General features: G+C 34.2%; 1 protein-coding gene across 1 annotated transcript in view; it reads left to right on the top strand.

Moving 5' to 3' along the window:
• LOC136029556 (uncharacterized) overlaps positions 1-14,329 on the top strand; it is a 59,198-nt gene extending 44,869 nt beyond the window's left edge. Inside the window, exons 5-6 of the mRNA XM_065708035.1 lie at positions 7,670-7,855; positions 12,810-14,329. Of these exons, the coding sequence (XP_065564107.1) occupies positions 7,670-7,855; positions 12,810-12,976 (353 nt within the window). The 3' untranslated portion in view covers positions 12,977-14,329. The remainder of the gene's footprint in view (positions 1-7,669; positions 7,856-12,809) is intronic.
• The last annotated feature ends 7,137 nt before the right edge of the window (positions 14,330-21,466 follow it).

Here is a 21,466-nt window from a genome sequence, read left to right as displayed (position 1 = left end):
CTTGTTCAAGCGGATTGTAGTTTTTCTCACTTATACTGCCAATAATTGAAGGACCTGTAAACACTATTCTCTTGAAAAATGACTAAATCCTACGAATTCACGCCAATTGAACTCGCCCTTTCACTAAAAGGCACTTTGAAGATAATTTGATAAATTAATTAAGATTGAAACAACTCCCGATAATGGAAAACTATTTTTGCTCCAAAATGTCTTTCGACGTGTCAACAAGCATAAGCCCTACCCTAAAAGACCGCTCAACGTTAATTTCATTGATCAACGTCCGAGTTCTGAAAGTTCAACATCATCACCAATACGATCGCTAAAACAGCAAGAAGGAGATTTATCTAAAGGTTTATCAAGTGTTGTAGACCGAATGCCTCAATCGTATCATGAACAAAGTAAAAGACTCTTGACTTATCTTGCTGAAAGTGAACATTTGCCAATTGATGACAAAAAGAATGAAGTCCTAGTCTATGGCAAAATTTATAATCTAATTGATTTAATTTATGATGTGATTATGAATCGTAAAAGACTTGAATCAATTGATAGCCATTTATATAAATTTTTGAAGTCACCAAATTTTCCGAAAGTCGTATTGGGAATAAACACGTTTTAAAACGATTAAGGAAATATGAAGAAATATCAAAGATGTTTTAAATCATTTTCGGATGGCACTCCGATTGGAGGTGATGATTTAAAAGGTACGAAGCGTAGGCGTCTTACCATCACAGTTAGTTTGCAAAAGGATAGTGGTTCATACCGCATTCACATTCAAAAGAGCTCAAATTTTGAAACATGTTTATGAAAATATTGGTGATGAGGGAAGTCCAAGCTGCCCAACCACACTTGCCCTAGTCGCTGGAGTTGAAAAACGTTGGTTACAGAGTATCTAAAGAATAAACCCAGCTACACTCTTCATCGAAATTATAAACATTATCGAAAAACTAAAGCCTCTTTCCCATTGCATATATTACAACCAAATCTTTTGTCTTTAGACGATTGATGAGAATCAAAGACATTACAATAGTCCGTACACTTTACTTGCATTCAATATTCCGTATAATAGTCATAATAATAATCAATAATGCATACAATAGTCCGTATATTTTACTTGCATTCAGTGTTTTTAGTCACTCTGCATTGTTCCAATGCGTTCAAAGAGAGATGACAGAGCTGCTAAAGCCCTTGAATCTATCTTTGAACAAGATTCTTATAGAAAAATGCAAACAGATTGGGAAGTAAATATGCTTATCCACATGTAAAAAAGATTTTATTGAAATATAATACAATACTCTGAGATTAGAATCCCTCATTCTTTTATCATATTCATAGTACGAAAAAGGTGGCATTAGCTGAACGGTTGATAAGAACAATTTGACTTTTAATCTCGAGATGTTGTACATTAAAAAGTACTGCTGCTTTTTTTCAATATTTAGATAATTTATGTTGAGTTATAATCAACATACTCATCGACCCCTGTCCAATCTTAGCCCTCTTTAATTTCATCAGAATAACAATAGACTTCACATTTTTCTTAAAGACTATTCCAATGAAAAGGTGTTTAAGAAAAAATTTAATTTTGGTGATATTGTTCGAATCAATCGAACAAGTAATATTTTTGAAAAACTGAATTTTTTATGGTTTACTGAACTTTTTAAAATGTCAAAAATCCTTGACACTAAACCTTTAAAAATCCTTAACGTTGACGATACAGCTAGGGTGACGAGATTTTCGGTGTTTTTTTACTATGAACTTCAAAAAGTGAAAAACAATGAAATGTATCAGATTGAAAAGATATTAAAGAGTTGTACATGCAGGGGCAAGGGACAGCTCCTTGTTCGCTGGCTAGGATACGACTCTGAATTTGATTCTTGGATTGCCCCTGAAGATCTTAACAATGTCTAATGATTAGGTTTTTGACATTCATTTCCAATTTCTCTCTCCCACTGTATGATGATTTGAATAAAGCAATTGATTCATGGACAAAACTTTCCTCCGCCATCAAATTTGAGGGAAGATATGAAGTTGCTCTAGTTGCTTATATTCTTAAAAATACAAATGATATCCTAAGAAGGGATCGTACATATGATTAGAAAGTTCGACCCTTTGACCTCTCTGACGAGGGTTTGTTGTTAAATTTTGACTCCGATGATTACCCCTTTGCCATCATACTTTACGAGGAATACAGCAATATGCATGGTTTGTGTCAAGCAATCAACAAAAATGAGAGTAGAAAAAAGGGTGATTTCACAACTGTTCAACAGAACAGAGGAGAATTTACATTACCTATCCATTTGAGAATGAAAGAATTCTTCTCTACGAGGATTTACGCGATTTTCTCATTTTTAAAGATCGTATTATTAAAGCAAAAATTTCAGCAGAAAGGCTCATATTGTCTATGCAGAATATACACCGGACTTCTCATCTGAAAATTATAGATTTCTTTACGCATCCTCTGTAGAAGTGTTGAGAGTGGATAATACCAATGTCCCACCTCTACGCATTCTTGAACGAAAACCCCTCACAAACACATTCACCACTACAATATAAAACACTTCCAATATATTCCAGTCATCACTACGTATTTGGAGCTTTGTCACTTAGCAATAAGGAATGAATTAATGATCTTTTAGCAATAAAAAAAGGTTTGGTTGTGATTACATCTCATTTTCGACCCATTCAGTGAGATGGCTAATAGAAAAATGCTTTTGTTTGTCCTGATATTGGTTGCTATCCTGCTACTCTTAGACTGCAACAATTGGGTCATGGAATGGACTGTTACCGGGATCATTCATCAATGTCCGGATACTTTCTCTGCGATTGGTTTGCTAATTTGGTTCGCTTTGCATTACCCCTGGCTAAAAAATGTATTGTACCGGTTGCCACAGATTTTGCATTTTCTAAACTATACAATTGAGGCTATGGGAAGCATTTTAAAGAAAATGCTCATAAAATCTGTCTGGCGCGCCATCACTCTGCGAGCAATTTAAATCACGACAAAGCGGGAAAGGTTTAAAAAGGACAAGAGATACCTCATCACATTTCAGTCTCAACTCAGGCTGGAAGCGTAAAAACATCGCTGTTGTCAAAGAAGAAAAAGAAACCAATAGTAAAAATAATTAGATCATAAAAGAATTTCTTTTTCTAGAAATGGCATATGTACCTCATAAAAAATCTCATCCTTCAGTCAACTCATCTTTAAATCTTTATGTTGATGTGAGTGGTTACTATGAACAGTTTTATCTGCCACAACCGCTCTCTGAAATTTTCAAATTTATTCCAGTGTTGATTATTTCATAGATTTGACCTCCACATTTATAGATTTACCTGTGATTGTCAAAAAATATATCAATAAAAAACCATTTGCAGCTGAGGGGTTATCCTACAAAAATTGTGTACTACACAATATATTTAAAAAAATCAGAATCTACATAAATGGAACGTTGGTGAGCACAAACAACAATATTTCAAATTATCCAAGTTATCTACAATTCATGCTGATGACTCCACTGTCCTATAAGCTTATTGAGAGATTTGGCATTGGATATGAATGTAGAACGGCCAATGACACTAGCAATATACATACAGATGCGATAAACATAGATTTACACTTGGCTGGGAAAATAAATCCTGAAATATCTAGTATACCTCAATGATTACCTCCTTAAGATTGATATCAAGCTACAACATGCTCCGTGCAATTTTATTTTGCAAAAAGTACTTGGCACTACACATGATGCAACAGTCTCTCTCATCTCGGCAATACTTCATGCACGAAAACGACAAGTTATGAATTCTGTTGCTTTGGCAATTGAGAAATTCAGACCCAGTGGAAATAATATTAAGTTGCTCGTTCCTCATTCAATCACGAATCGACGACACATTGCTACGAGTACACGTAACTACACCGATTCATCATTTATCAATGGTGAAATTCCTTCAAAACTTCCTTTGGTATTCATAAAAAGTGCCTATGCCGTTGGATCATGGAATGATTCTCGACATAAATTTGAAATGTTCGGACTTTCATCTCTTGTATTAAAGTAAAAGGAATTCCACTCTAGTATTTATCCCTTGATAAATCCTACAAGATCTTTAATGAACTGATAAGGCAATCCATAGATGAAAATGGTAATTGAAAATGGTAATTGAAAATGGTAATTAAATGGTAATGAAAATGGTAATTAAGGCAAATTGAAAATAGTGTAACCGAAGAAATATTTGCAAAAACTAATGGTATCATTATATTGGATTTGTTCGGTACTCAACATATGGCTATTGTCCAAACGAACACAGTACCTTTAGATTGTAGACAATCTAATTAGATTGATTTAGATTGTAGATTGTAGACCTTTGCCGAACTATTGCAGGAGAGTGTAGCATTAATATCGCTAAATCAGTTCGAAACCTATTGTTGAATTACCCCTGATGACAGCTTTCTATTGGACCTAGCACCATAAACACAAATCAATATATTCGATTTGGATCCCTACATGTCCAAATATAAATCCTATTGCATACCCTCGGATTTCCTTGAGCATATTCAAAGGGTTACCAACACTATTATCATTGTTAATAGTAGCCCATCAACTTTAAAGACATTGGTTGTGCATCTTAAAACATGAAAGAATTTTGAATTTTTTGATCCTCTTGGCCTACCGTATGCTTTTTACACGCCTTATATTAAAAAATTTCTTGAGTACAGTGGAAAATCTATTATTCAAAATTGGAAGCGAGTACAAGATTTATCAACCAAAAGGAGTGGTTTTCATAGACTATTATATTTTATTTTTCTATGTCGCGGATTTCTTACAGTGAATTACAGTGAATTTTACAGTGAATTCCTTAGTGTTTATGATGAAATTCCTTGTTTCGTAAATCTGTTCTCCCACGTATAGGTAACTGTCGAGAAGAACTGATGGTAGCAGATTGTCAGCGTTCAACTTGAATTCATCTTGGCATGCAAAGTCAGGGTCATGTTTTCTACAATATAATGTAACTTCACTCTTATAATGTCTCTTTGTCAATAATACTATTTTAATTCATATTATAAGATTCTCCTGCTTCAATTTGCTTATTTGAAGCAATGTCACGAACAAATTCTTATATGAGTAATCACTTTCTGTAGCACCTAAATAAAAATCAGTAGGGTTATAATCGTAGTATATATAACCCTATAACCCATAGAAACCATACTCTTTTATTGTCCCAGCAATTGAAGCGTAGATCTGATTCCTCCTCCCAAAACAATTTCACACCACGACGATACTAGTCTCTTAAAAATATACTGAAATAAAACAGTTCGTGTTAACGGAATGTGAGTAAGGAGTGACCTAGCTCAATAGTAACCGGAACTCTAAAAAACAGAATTTTGATACAAACAGATACGTCAAAAGAATTGGATTTTTATGCTGATTTTAAATATATAAATTTCATCAAGTTTAATCCTACTCATCAAAAGTTATCAGCCTGAGAAAATTTGCCTTTTTTTGAAAAAAAGGGGTAATCACCCCATAAAAGTTAAAGAATCTTAATGAATATCACACTATCAGACTTAGCGTAGCAGAAAACCCTACCGTAGAGATTTCACGCTCCTATCTGCAAAAATGTGGAATTTTGTAACTTTTGCCAGAAAAAATGTCACGGATGCGTGTTTATTTGTTGTTTTTATTTTGTTTTTTTTTTCAGGCGTGATTGTATTGACCCAGGGGCCCTGGAACGTCGATAGAGGGCTCGTTTGAACGAATATTAAAATCTCCAGTGCCCATTTTAAGTGACAAAAAATTAGAAGGCAACTAGCCCCCCTTCCACGCTCATTTTTTACCAAAGTCACTGGATCAAAATTTTGAGAAAGCCATTTTGTTCAACATAGTCGAAAAATCTAATACCTCTGTCTTTGATGACGACTTAATTCCCCATAGTCCCCGGGAAAGGGTTGCATGTTACGATCTTTGCCCATTGTTTACATAAAGTATTGATTAATGGAAGTATACAGACATTTTCAGGGTGTATTCTTCTAGTGGGGGGTCGGGGGGAGAGGGTTACGCGGGAAGATGTTTCCATAGAGAAATTTTTCACGTGGGAAGAGAATTTACATGAAGGGGGCGCTGGATTTCCAAGAATTATTTAAAAAACAATCAGAAACTAAGTTTACAAAAACAAACAAGTTTTTTCAACCGAAAGTATAGAGCAACATTAAAACTTGAAACGAACAGAAATTATTGCGTATATGAGGCGGCTCGCCCCCTCGTCAAATTCCGATTAAACGGCTTTTGGGGTTCAGGAGACATTCTTAAAGAATTGAAACAAAATTTAAACTTTAGCGTAAAGAACAAGGTATTGACGATGGGTCCAATTCCCTCATATTAAGTATATGAGGAAGTTTTTCCCCTCGTTAGTACCTTGCTCTTTACGCTAAAACGAAAATTTTTTTAAATAGTGGTCTATATAAGTAACATTTTTTTTGTGTTATGTTTCGGCCAATCTTAGCATTTAATATGATCTTAAGCAGCTTCCTAGCTATTATTTTATGTGATAGTAGACCAATTAAATTCTATATTTTTGGCTTGTGGTTGCTATCAAATAAAAAAAAACAAGTTTTTTCTAGAAGAAAGTAAGGAACAACATTAAACTTAAAACGAACAAAAATTATTACGTATATGAGGGGGTTGTCCCCTTCTCAGTACCTCATTCTTTACGCTAATGTTTGACTTTTTGGTCGAATTATTTAAGAATGACTCCTGACACACAAGGACCGTTTAATTAGAATAATAAGTTTCTTACGAAGGTTTTAAATATTTTAGCGTAAAGAGCGGGGTAGTGAGGAGGGGATAATTCCCTCATCTAGTTAATTACGACCAAAAGGAAAATCTTAGAAAATTGCGGTTGAAACAGTTCCTGGTAACGAACTGTAAGTAAATAGCAACCCGGCTTAATAGCAACCGAAACTCTAAATAACGGATCTTAGAAAAAAAATTTAATACAATGTATATATATATATATATATATATATTGAAAAAATCGGTTTTTATGTTGATTTCAAATATATAAATTTCATTAAGTTTAGTTTTACCCATCCAAGGTTACGAGCCTGAAAAATTGTTTCTGATTATCGATAAAAAGGGGAAATACCCCCTGAAAGTAAAGTGATCTTAATGAAATTTACATCATCGGATTCAGCGTATCAGAGAACCCCACTGTATTCGTTTCAAGCTCTTATTTTCAAAAGTGTGGAATTTCGTAATTTTTTGATGACTTTTTAGCTGCTCGCGTTTTGCAACACTTCCACAATATCAATTGGTGTCTATTCAGGTCAAGCCATATCCAGTTTTTTTTCTGGGGGGATTTTTTATACAGGGGGGGGGGGGGTATTGAAAGCACTTTCGAAAACGCAACTAAAATTTGTTCATATGCAATTTCGTTACATTTTCATGAATCGGACAACTTTTCAAAATGGAGGGAAGGAGGTCCAACTGGGTGACTCCTCCTGTATATAGACCTAATCCAAATAGTCAGTCAATAAAAAATCACCAGTCAGACAATAATTTTATTTGGCTGGCATTTCATTTTGCTAAAGATTTTCTAATTGTAACAAAGAAAGACAAGCGAAATCAGGACTTGTTATACACTATTATCAATATTTAATTTTAAGCACCGATATTTATTCCAGGGCAAAATGATGTTGTTCTAACGTCTGTATCAACAACAGCAATAGAGGCACCAGTAGGATACGCGTACCACTGCGATTCTGACACAAAAGTGGAGCTTTTGTCTGATTTACCCTATGAAGCCACTCTCGTACTAGATGATCTTCATATCCAACCGTTTCTGGAAAACAATGCAGAGTTTGGTCCAGGTGGGTAAACAAAGATCATAGTTCTTCTTTCTTCATCTTTTTTCTTCTGTTTTAATCTTTTCTTTCTTATTGTTTTTTTAATTTTTTCGAATTTCCACTCTTCTGTCTCCTATTTTTCTATAATATTTTCTATTGCAGTGATACAATGATTTCTTGTTTCTGTGACAATTTGAATTGATTTTATGAATAGATAATTAAAAATACATGGCTCCTCTTTCTAGCAGAATGAAAAATATTATACTGGTAGCAGACTAAAGAATAAAAAAAAATGCTCCCTTGGCTGCAATAAAAAACTAAATACAGAGTTTGTGTTGAAATGAAGAGCCTTAATCTAAAACTCGCCTAATGGTAGTTTTGACTTCTCAAAGTCATATAAATCCATGCCATATTTATAGTGCCATATTTATATTGCCATATTATAGTGCCAGGGGACCGAGCTCCGCTTGATGAGTAAAACGTAAAAATGGTGTCCGTCGTATTCCTCCCACTGAAAATACCCGCTTTGAAAAACCTCCCCCGTGAAATCTCCCACATGTAAGAGTGAAAAGTCAAAGGGAAAATAAGACAAAAAAAGATAATGAAGAAAAGAAGGTATTCTGGAATATTCTCCTACATTCCAAAATACAGGTAGAATTTATTTGTGTAGAATATTCTATATGATGTATTTTTATATTTTTATTTCTTTTAATCCTTCTTTAACATGTTTTTGTGGGCGGGGTTACGTTATGATAGCACGGCAAAAGTAAGGTTAAACAAATTATTTGCTTTCAAACAGTTCGTGGTAACGAACTGTAGTAAGGAGCGACCCGGCTCAATAGTAACTAAAACTCTAAAAAACGGAAGTTTGATACCAATAGTTACATCGAAAGAATCGTATTTTAATGCTGATTTTAAATATATAAGTTTCATCAAGTTTAGTCTTACCCATCAAAATTTACGAGCCTGAGAAAATTTGCCCTATTTTAGAAAATAGGGGGAAACACCCCCTAAAAGTGATAGAATCTTAACGAAAATCGCACCATCATATTCAGCATATCCGAGAACCCTACTGTACAAGTTGCAAGCTCCTATCTACAAAAATGTGGAATTTTGTATTTTTTGCCAGAAGACAAATCACGGATACGTGTTTATTTGTTTTGTTTTTTTTTCCCAGGGGTGATCGTATCGACCCAGTGGTCCTATTATTTTGCGAGAGGGCTCATTCGAACGGAAATGAAAAGTTCTAGTGCCCTTTTTAACTGATCAAAAAATTGAGGGCACCTAGGCCCCCTCCCGCGCTCATTTTTTCCCAAAGTCGTCGGATCAAAATTATGAGATAGCCATTTTATTTAGCATAGTCGAAAAACCTTATAGCTATGTCTCTGGGGACGACTTACTCCCCCAAAATCCCCGTGGGAGGGGCTGCAAGTTACAAACTTTGACCACTGTTTGCATATAGTAATGGTTATTGGGAAGTGTACAGACGTTTCCAGGGGGATTTTTTGGTTGGGAGGATGGGTTGAGAAGAGGGGGTTATGTGGGGGAAACTTTCCATGGAGGAATTTGACACGGGGGAATAAGATTTCCATGAAGGGGGCGCAGCATCTTCTAGCATTATTTAAAAAACAATGAAAAATAAATATGAAAAAGTTTTTTCAACTGAAAGTAAGGAGTAGCATTAAAACTTAAAACAAACAGAAAATATTACGCATTTAAGGGGTTCACCTCCTCCTAATACCTCACTCTTTACGCTAATGCATTTTTAGTAATTTCAACTACTTATTCTGCGGCCTTTGTGATTCAGGGGACAAAATTTAAGCTTTAGTGTAAAGAGCGAGGTGTTGACGAGTGGGCGAACCCTCTCATATACGTAATAAAAACATACGAATATAGAAGTTTGTTACGTAAGCTAATTTGTAAGTTACGTATATCTTTTACTAATGAAAACGTTCTTAAAAAACTAAAAGTTCTAGTTGCCTTTTTATGTACCCAAAAGATTGGAGGGAAACTGGGCCTCCTCCCCCTCCTTTTTTCTCTAAATCATTCGATCAAAACTATGGGAAAGCCATTTAGCCAAATCAATAAATATGCAAGTTTCGCTTTAATTATTCATCTGCGGAGAGCCGAAATCAAAACATGGATTAACTAAAAAACGTTCAGAAATCAAATAAAAAAATAAGTTTTTTAACTGAAAGTAAGGAGCGAACTTAAAACTTAGAACGGACAGAAATTACCCCGTATATGAAAGGGGCTGTTCCCTCTTCGACGCCCTGCTCTTTACGCTAAAGTTTTTACTTTTTTAAAAAGTAGAGTTGAGAGAAAGAGTCAAACTTTAGCGCAAAGAGCAGGGCGTTGAAGAGGGAACAGCCCCTTTTAAGTTCACTCCTTACTTTCAATTAAAAAAACTTGTTTTTTTATTTAGTGCTTACTTGAAACACCATAGGACCGAGCTTTGCTCAGTAAAAACTGTCAACCTGGTCAGTCACCTGGTCACCTGGTCACCTGGTCACCTGTCACCTGGTATAATCAACCCTAAACAGATGCAATCAAACTTTAGGCTGACAGTTGGTTCCCGTCAATTAGTTTCAGCCACCAGATGCTTTTACTGAAAAAATGTATCAAGGGGGCTAGGAGGGGGGACAAGGTTTCCCAAAGTCGTGCCCTATCTAGAACGTTGTTTGACACTGGAAAGTGTTAGTATGCCCATTTTCAGACAAAAATATCAGTGTTGTTATCGAGAAAATATATACACCTATGTATAATTATTGCTCTTTTAATAAGATAGATTTTTTTTTAACTTCTGAAAATGAAAAATTAAAAAATCGCTCAATTTTCCTGTGAGAATTTTCTCTCCATTGACAATTTTAAAAACATTCATCAATACAATATAATAATGCCAAATTAGAAAATAAATGGTTATGATTAAAAATACAAACATTTTCGAGTGATAAAATGTAATGTTAAAAACTGAATTAACAAAATTAAATTATGCATTCACCGATATAAAATAAAAATTTTAAAGCAAGTAGAAGATTTCACGTGAAAAAGCACAATATTAAAAACTTGAAAAACAAAACTAAATTATAAATTCGTCGAAATAGATCCACCGATATTATAATATTATCCAATCAGAAAAATATACCAGATTTCAAACTAAAAATACTTCCGAGTGATAAAACATGATATAAACATAAGTTTAACAGACACGCTAAATTACGATTCCTTATTTTGAATATGCTCTCCCTAATAATTCACTCCAATGATTCCTGTGCACGTAAATACATACCTATATTCAAGGGTGTATCCAGGTGTTTGTTCCTGGGGGGGGGGGTTGTATTTTACCTTGGGAAAACAATAAAAAATTAAAAAGGTATCCAAATTTGCTTATATGCATTTTTCTCACGTTTTTCGAGTCGAACGAAAGTTTCGTAAGCGGAGAGGCTCAAACCCCGTAACAACTGTCCCTGGATACGGTCTTCCCTGCAGTACATAGTTTACGATACAATAGTACACGTTGAGATCCTAGTGTGACATATCATAACCACTAGTGTCCCACAAAAATTATTCTGTTAGAAATGACACTGGAATCACTGAGCAATACGGCCCCCAAGATCCTAGATTTTTAAAAATGTCTCTCTTTGTGGAGGTATTTTCGCAAAAATGCTTTTGTAAGCATTTTATTGAAAAAAGAGAGAAAAGACAAATTCAAACCTAAAATTGGATCCCTCTCCCCAAAGTTTCTGCGGATTGATGCTACTCATTTCTAGTGCCCATCTATTTTATTAGCCAAGGCTTGAGGGGCTGAATTATTTACCACCTTATAACCACTCAACTCTTGAACGATTCAGTCATATTTACTTAGTGTGCGTGTTTGTGGTTCTTCAATCTACTACTTGTGTCCCTGATTTATTCACCTATCTTCTTTCCATATATATATTGGAAAGATAAAAGATTATTGCATGCAAAAATTTTCAGCTCATGGTACAAAATTTCATATAGATGGACGAATTTTTTGCTACAAAAATTGCATTGCGGTTGTAAAATTTACATCGTGTGGAAACCGTACATAAACCCTTTTGAAGTTATATTCCACACTGTTTAATTTTAGGTTTGTTTATACATATCATGGAATTTTTGTGCACTATTAATTTATTCAAACTGATTTTTGTTGTTTTTTTAGTTTAACCAAAACTTCTTACTTATCATCTCTATTCTAGTGGCTAAGTTATTCAGGGTAGAACATGACAATGACCTATCATGTATAATCATTTTTCCAAATTATATTTCCGTAAAAAGTTTATTGTTCTATATCAATATTTTCTGTTTCTTTTTTCTATTTTTTTGGGCTACATTAGAATACATTTTTATTTTATTTGGTATGTTTACTTTTCAATTTTGGGAAGGTAGAACCAAAAAGTCACCCTACCCATGCACATAACTGCAAAGGAAAAAAATGAAAAATACGGGATATCAGAATATTAACGTTATGTAAATTATATCGCTCGTTCAATTAAGATTACAAATGTTCTGTTCAAAATTAATTATAATCGTCTTATATTCTATAATTTGCGTTATCAAATAGGAATACCTTGGGCGAATATGTTGTAGAATTAGCAGACGGATATTTATTTTATGGGAGGAAGAGGGGCTAAAGTCTTAAGGGTATGGAACGACTTTTACTCTCTCTCTCCTCCTACACACAAATTTTACGAAAAATATAGGAAACTATTTCAACTATTAGTGATACTGCTACTTAACATCTCACTGCAGCTCCATGCCACCGAAATAGCTATGCACGGCCCTCTTCCACCCCGATATAGGAAAGAACAGAAGTTATTGTAATAATATGGAAACTTTGGGTGAAACGTACGTGACGAAACTCCTTCCTACTTGTGTAGGTGCCTGATATTTACTTTCATTTTGCGGCGTATATAAATCTCACAACAATTAAAATATGAGAGTTGTTTTTTTTCAGATATTTCTTGTCCTGAGGATTACATTTCCCATAGAAGAAAGAGAGATGAAACAGTTCCCATTGCAGTAGGTAGCGCACTTGCTGTTGCCACGCTCGCAACTGTGATTGGTTATTCCATTTATAGGCATTTTAAAGTTCGCGACGTTATTTATGGTACAATGGAGTAAAAATATATATCAAAGTAAAAGGAATTAGGTGATCCCACTACGTTTTGGAGTCGTAACGTAGTGATGTTTTGTGTAGTCTGATTACTTTAAAAGTGCCAAAATTTCTGATACTCACTAGCATGCATTTTAGCTCGTTTTTTGTTGAATAGATACTACTAGGAATTGAGGAGGGAGAATTTAAAGAAAAGGAATAAGCAATAACTGATTGTAGCACATTCTGTAAATTAATTTGATATTTATATGACTTTTACATAGACTAAGGCTAGAAATTCTAAGTCGGAGGGGGTGGAAATGTCTTGTTGGCTATAGATAAAACTAAAAAGGAGATAATAATGTAAGCATCCAGAGACCGTCATTCAGATGTCTCTTCAATATTTAAGTAGTAATAAATTTATATGTGTTTGTTTCGGTCATTCCTCAGAATAACTGTAGTTAGAACAAACAAATGACTGTGACTATGCGAGGTTGAATTGATGTACATGATGGTGACATGTCCTTACGCTCATTAATGTTTGTTTTGATCTATTTCTGATCTTTCAAGAGTTTGCTATTGTAAAATTTCTGTAGGCTTAAGTTCTTCTTTGGTAAGACACTAAAGAAATAATATGAGATAGATAAAGAGCTTTAACCTGGATTGGCTTACAACGTTTAAAACCCAAATTTCTTTTCTTGTTGTAAAAATGTTTTGCTTCTATAACAATTTTCTTCCTCCTTATGTCAGTTGCTTGAGCTCAATACTTTGGCAAGTAATAAAAGATGATGCCAATTATTTTAGTGGTCAAAAGATTTAGTTGTTTTATCTATTTTATTTATTTATTTTTGTGAATATATTATTAAATAATTAATATAATAATTTTGATTATCATTTTTATCTAGTCATTCTAACACAACAAATTATTGTTACAAAATAATCTAGTTAATCATATAATTTTCGATAAACCATCAAATGACTTCAGTATAAACTTTCTTTGATTATCTTAATATTTTATTATTTTCCCTTTTTGTTCGTTTCCTAAAGTATTTTACCAGCTTTAACTTAACTTTGTGCTAAGAATTATACCACAGATTCTTCAAAACACAAAGGAAATATTGTATAAGCCAAAGGTTTACCAAGATATGGCAATAAATGTGGTTTTGTGGCTGGGGTGAGGAGTACAGCGTACATTTGTGTTGTTGACGATGCCAACGTGCTATTGACGAAACAAATGCTGTTAAGGGGTGAGGTAAAAAAAAATGATACTCATCCCTGGCACTGAAATATCATTTCAATAACGTTTCACCACATGACAACATTGTCCGATTATAGAAAAAAAATTAAAGACATTTTCCGCAATGACTGAAAAAAAACAAAAACATTGGGACTTAATCCGATAAAAAAAAAATCATGACAATCTTTTTAATGACAGGAAATAAAACAGTGAAGCTTTATCCGATGACATTTTTCTAAAGACAGAAAAGAACAAAGATGCTTTGTCTGATGACGAAAAAAGGCAATAGTATTTTGTCAAAAGAAAGGAAAAACAACTTATTTTATTTTTAAAATTATGTTATTGTTTTGAAAAAATAGTCTCAACTGTTCAATATTTTTCAAAGCTTTTTATACTGACAATCTTGGTAATGACCGAAAAATCAATGGCACAAAAAGCAATGGCAAAATAGTTTTGTGTCAATCTATCTGGGTTGTGAAAACCTGCCTACGCTTTGAGAAAACAGAATGCAATTTAGCTTTAAAATGGGCTTTATACTTTTGTAAAGCACAGGGTTCTTTACTGTATATAAATTTTATAACCAGAAAGTCTTCCAAATTGTTGATCTCTTTGCAAAAGAAAGATAGTCGACGGTTTTCTTATAGTAGAAGGTAGAAGATTGTTTTAGGATTTTTGCTTATTTTCGCTATTGAATCAAATTGTTGTGTTTTAATCTTACCTATAGAATAGTTCATTGATATCGCTTAGAAAACACTAGTGAGTTTGTATAAAATTTTAATTGTATTAAATATTAATTACACAATGGCTGTCTTTGTTTTTATAAGGGACGAAAAAATTGACAAAGAGAAGGAAAGCAAATTAATTATTTGTTTGCAATTTAAACAAGCTTAAAATATCATTTATTATTGCTTGGATACTAAGAATTTGTTAGGACACGACTAGACAAAAGTTTTCCTCCCGCTGTTCACTACCACCATCTCCGGGCTCTTTTATGTGGAAAGGTATTTCAAAATCACAGCAACTCTGAATTATATATACGTGTAGCCCTTTAGAAGGTCAGATAGGAAGAGATAGAGATATACATTTATTAAGAAAAGAAAACAAACACTATTCGCCATTCGCCTGCCAAGAAAGGCAATAAGCTTGTAAGGGCAAGCGAGGTTATCACCCTCAGCTAATTAAAAACACATTCATATCACGCTACTCAATACAAATGAAACTCAACTGATGAAGGAAGAAAGGAAAAAAAGAGAAAGAGGAAAAAGACAAGAAGAAGACAGAGAAAAAAATAACAGAAAAAAATTAACAGCAAGTAAATCAGAGAAATGCCTTGAATAGAATGACAACCTGGAACGGGGCTTACATCAAAATTATTCACGAGATAAAAGAAACTTCTTTACCCGTGACTTGAAAGCCGGAAGACTAGGCACATTTTTCACACCCTCGGGCAAAATATTCCAAACATGGGGACCATAATGGCGAATCACAAAAGATGCCCGAGTAGTACTCCTAAACTCATGAGTTAATTTGTCAGCTTTTCTTGTATTATGATCATGATGGTCTCTATTAAAAGTAAAAAGATTTTCAAAAGCAGGGGCGAGCAGGCGATTCAAATATTTATACGAGAAAATCGCAACTTGGGATACATCCATTAACTTATTCTTTTTAAAATACTCATGAGCAGGAACATCATCAGAATCATAAAATTCCGATAATAATTTTACAGCTCTATTCTGAAGTTTTTGAACCCTTTTAAAACATGTTACAAAATTACTTGCCCACATAGAGCATCCGTAGCTAATATATGGACAAAATATAGAAAAATAAATCATTTTTAGAATCTTTTTTGGGAATAGATTTTTAATTCTTCGCATCACCCCAAGACCTCTGCTTAATTTTTCAGCTATAGCATTTGAACGGTTTTTCCACGATAGGTTTTCATCAATTAAAAACCCCAAATATTTTGCTGTTGCTACTTTTGCTCTTTAAATAATTCACATAAAGTTGGTTTTTCTGCTTTATTGAAACTAGAATGGCTTTTGTTATCCATGATTTCTTAGGAAAATTTCTATTAGGGTTGATTCTCCGTAAGGGACATGTTTCATTCATTACATTAGTCACTATCTCACTGAAGAGGTCATATGCTGCATTTGGACACTTTTCCTCTATTACACGCGAAAAATTCGTTTCATCCAGCGAATCAATAGTTTAATGAAGTCCACTTTCAATAGGTAAGAGTCTTGATAAAATTTCCCTTGGCTATTTGCTGCCTCAGTGTCTGGGCTCATTTATGTGGAAAGATATTGCAGTCACAGCAACACCGAATATAATGCCTATAGCCCCTTAGAAGGTCAGAAAGAAAACCCATTTTAATAGGTAAGGGAGTCATGACAAAATTGTCCTTGGGGACTTACTGCCTCAGTGTCTGTGTTCTTGTAAATGGAAAAGTATTCCAGAGTCACATCAACCCTGAATATAATGCCTATAGCCCTTTAGAAGGTTAGAAAGAAAGCACACTTTTAATAGGTAAGAGAGTCGTGACAAAAGTTGTCCTTGGCTGTTTACTGCCACTGTTTCGGGGCTCTTTTATGCAGAAACGTATTTCACGATCACATCTATCCTGAATATAATGCCTATAGCCCTTTAGGAGGTCAGAAAGAAAGCCCATTTTTAATAAGTAAGAGAATCATGACAAAAATTTTCCTTGGCTATTTGCTGCTTCAGATTTGTGTTTTTGTGTGTAGAAAATTATTCGAGAGTCACAACAACCCTGAATATAATGCCTATAGACCTTTAGAATGTCAGTAAGAAAGCCCAATTTCAATAGGTAAGAGAGTCATGACAAAATTGTCCTTGGTTGTTTGCTGCCCCGGTGTCTAGGCTCTTGCGAGTGGAAAAGTATTCCAGTGTCACAGAAACCCTGAATATAATGCCTATAGCCCTTTAGAAGGTCAGAAAGAAACCCTAAGTTTAATAGGTAAGAGAGCCATCACAAAAGATGTCCTCGGCTGTTTACTGTCACTGTCTCTGGGCTCTTTTACGCAGAAAGGTATTTCAGGGTCATATATACCCTGAATTTAATGCCTATCGCCCTTTCGAATGTCAGTAAGAAAGCCCATTTTCAATAGGTGAGAGTCATGACAAAACTGTCCTTAGCTGTATGCTGCCCTTACGTCTGGCTTTTGTATGTGGAAAAGTATTCCATATTTAGACGAACCCTGAATATAAAGCCTATAGCCTTTTAGAAGGTCAGAAAGAAAGACCATTTTTAATAGGTAAGAGAGTCATGACAAAAGTTGTCCTCGGCTGTTTACTACCACTGTCTCGGTGTTCTATTACGCAGAAGGGTATTTCAGAATCGTAGCAACCAAGAATATAATGCTTAGACTCTTTTAGAGGGTTTTGAAAGAAAGCCCATTTTTAAAAGGTAAGGGAGTCGTGGTATTAAGAAATACTCAAAACCAGAGTAAATGAATCGTCACAAACAGTGCTTAAATACCAACTTTTACAACAATAACAAAAAACAATGCAATCATCAAAAAGTTTTCCTAGCTTTCGATTCGTTTGTGTTAGTTCTACCCTAAAATTTGAGTCAGGTAAAGCAAATACAGCTAAATCATGGTGTTCCTGTTCAACCAGAAAAGCAGAAAAACCCAGACTACAAATATCTTGAAATACAAAATAAACCTCCACTGTCACTCTTCTTATACTTTCAATTCCTCAAAATCATTTCGCGAGCCTCAGCGTCGGTTGACCGTCTGTAAAAATTGAAAAGCGAAATTTAACGTACTCTATATGTTCAAGATTTGGATTTAAACAGATGGCAGGGCAAAAACACCCAAATTGTTCAAGCGATATTTCTTTTGATCTGACTTTTAGCGTTTTCCTAAAGGGTATGCTAGAATATTTTTAGGGATTGGTCTTTCCTGAATTTTCTTAGGCGATGTAATATTGGTGCCTAAGTAAATAGTGAAGTGGGCTCTACAGTTTATTTTGCGCCAAAGCACTTTGCATAGAAGGATTTGTCATAGAAACTTTGGAGGAGGCTCATTCGATTGGAAGTTTTAGAGTCCTCTTTTAAAATTGAAAAGTAATTGCAGGGCAAATAGCCCTCTTCCTAGGTTCCTTATTTCTAGGTGTCCCCAAAGACTTATGATAATAATTTTGAGACGGTCATTTGTTCGGCATAGTTGAAAAGTCCTGTAAATACACCCCTGGGGATGACAGCCTGTCCAAAGCCTTTGGGACAAGGGAAGTGAATTAGGCAATTCAACCATTGTTTACATATAGTATTTGGTTTAAAAGAATTCGTGAAATTAAATCCTGTCAGTATTTTTCAAACATCCGTACTCATCAAACATGTTCTGTTCAAAAATACTATTTCAAATATCTGAGAAAAGGCCTAAGAGAATGTTTTCTGGTGGTAGATAAAACAGCGCAAAGAATTCGTGAATTCTGTACTCTATCATAAATTAATGTATCTGTGGTTTTTCTCTTATTCCAAACTGTTGTCCCTCTCTGGGACATCCTGTGATACATCACAAACTATGCTTATAAAATTTATCCATTCATCAGTAGTATTAAATTCTAAACTCTCCTGTTTTATCAAATTTTCCAGGGATAGATATAGGGGATGGGATTTAGGGGGCAGCCTGCCTCGGAAACTGGTTTTTCAAAGTACGCCCGCTCATAAGGCCCCTTTTTGATCTGATGAAATAAAATTCACACACCGGTTTCCCACACCAGAGCGCGCCAACGTTTGCCTTTTAGATGCATTTAACAATACTGATATAAACTCAAAATGTAGGGAGGGCAACGGCTCTTTCCATGGATTTTGGTATTTTGCAGTCATTTTTACAACGAGGTCTGGAAAAATTCCCTTTAACCCTGCATAAAAGCAGATATAGTACAAAATCAAACAGTTCGCAATAATGATTATATGAAGTAACGGTCTAATGGTAACGATCTAATGAAAAAAGCTTCAGCAAATTAAGGTTAGTTAAAAACTATATTAAAATCAGGAAGGCCAAGCAGGGGTTGACAAACTTGAGTGTAATCCACAAAAAATATGATATGGCTGCCTAGCTTTCATATGAAGACATTTGCTTCGCGAAAAGTACTTAGTCAAGTTTTAATCTACAGGGTAAAATTTATTGTATATAATTTAAATTGTATATGTACTGTATCATCAATAAAACATAGTTACGTTTTCAGTTTTTCTTGAATCTCATTGTAAAATATATATTGTAAAATATATCAATGATAGTAAAGTAATTAATATATTCTTTATTTGGATTGAATTAAACTTTACTAAAAAAAAAAAAAAAACATACACAATTTAATCATTTAATAAGTAGCAATCCAAGAAGAAACGAAGCTATGAGGACGAACGATTACAATCAAAATCCATAAATTAAACTAAATAACTAAAAAAAGTATTTTTATATATAATGATAATAATAAATGTCGAAAATCAATCTCTTTCGCAAATAAAACATGCATACATATTTTAAAAGAATAAACAAAGACCACACAAACTTTGGTTCTTCATCCTCCCTTCCCAATAAACACTTCTTTAATCTTTTCTTAAATTAATGTAGGTGCTCAGCTGCCTTAGTACTCACCTGAAGCCCATTCCAAACACTCGGTCTTAAATGGTGAATTGTATATCCTGCCCAATTACGCTGCCTACGCTCAATCACCAGGTTATCCACATTTTTAGTATTATATTCATGTAAGTTACTATTACTCACATAAAAATGAGAAAAACATTTCTGGGCATATATCATTCCGACATTCATATACAGAAATTGCACCCTGATAATCCCCGAGCTGTCCAGCATTCATTACTCTTAACTTTCTATAGCAAGTCTCTATATCATTAAACTCTTTCACATATTCTCCAATTATTCTCACCACTTTATTTTGTAAAATTTGGATAGGTTTTTAATTAAAGTAGAGATTACTGGCCCATAAAACACAACCATTTAAAATATAAGGACTAACTATTGCATGATATAGAAGAAGTAAAATTTTATTCCGAAAATAATGTTTCAAATGACAAACAACTACAGGTCCTAGTAGCAGCTAAATCGCTGAGCTGTTTCCAAGGTAAATTACAACTAACATAAAAACCATGATATCACACACAATTCACCTGGTTCAATGGCTCCCCACTCAATAAAATTTTTGCACCAATGTCAATTGATGCTCCCACTCTAATATACACTATAAAATTAGTTTTACTCACACTTACTAATAAAAGGCTAAGATTACTGAATGTATAAAGTTGAGCCACAGCACTATCAACCTTTTTTATTAAAGATCCAACGCAACCACTTGAAAAAGTAAGAGAAGTATCATATACGAACGAAGTAAGGCCAGCACCTGGCAGGTAGAATCTCACTGTATCAACATAAACAAGAAAAAAAATAAAGAAATAAAATAATCATAATCAGATATCTTTAATGGGTTTGTGAACCAGTAACACCAAGTTTTCGCCCTGGGTGTTGACAGGTCTTGATCTGTTCCTGAAAGTTTCTACTCTCTTTATTCTTCTATTCTAAGGCTCTTCTCTCCTGTTTTATAGCTTTTGCTGCTCTCCAGTTTTAGAAAGTTGCTAAGATTATAATGGGAATAAAAACTCAAGATGGCTAGATCTGGTTTTACAGATGAAGGAGGACATATTGCCAAAAATAACGCTTTCCGGCAATCCATCTTGCGTCAAACGAAAAACAGATCGTGCCAAAAGAGGTTAAAAGAAGATTTATTGGGAATGAGCACTTCTCGGGACAAGAATAAGGAGTAAGACTTTGAACAGACTCAGGTGGAGGAGAGGCGTGTGCAGCTGTCTTGATTTCAGGTGACTTGGTGTAGCAATAAGGTATAACTATTAATTACAGTTGTACCGTTGAAACACAAACCTAACTCATAAAATATTGTTTAGCTAAGAATCAAAGACGTGTCATAAGTAAAATGTCGAACAAAACATAAAAATGAGCGATATTAACAAAACTGTAATGAAATTTGAGCTAAGGACCGTATCCAGGGGGTGGTCGGGTTTGACCCCCCACCTGATCCCAGATTTTTTTTTCCGACTTAAAAGCTAAAAAATGCACGTTCATGAAAAAATGCATGAACATGTTTTGATAGGTTTTAAAAAAATATTTTGGACCCCACCCCACGAAAAAAATCCTGGATACAGCCTCGTTTAAGTGTTTTCCCAGTGAAAACATTTATCTTTCATTAAAAAAATATGATTACATGAAAACTAGAAACTCGA

This window comes from Artemia franciscana, chromosome 7 (assembly GCF_032884065.1).
Source record: "Artemia franciscana chromosome 7, ASM3288406v1, whole genome shotgun sequence".
Taxonomy (NCBI): domain Eukaryota; kingdom Metazoa; phylum Arthropoda; class Branchiopoda; order Anostraca; family Artemiidae; genus Artemia; species Artemia franciscana.
This window is presented reverse-complemented; position numbering and strand designations above follow the sequence as displayed.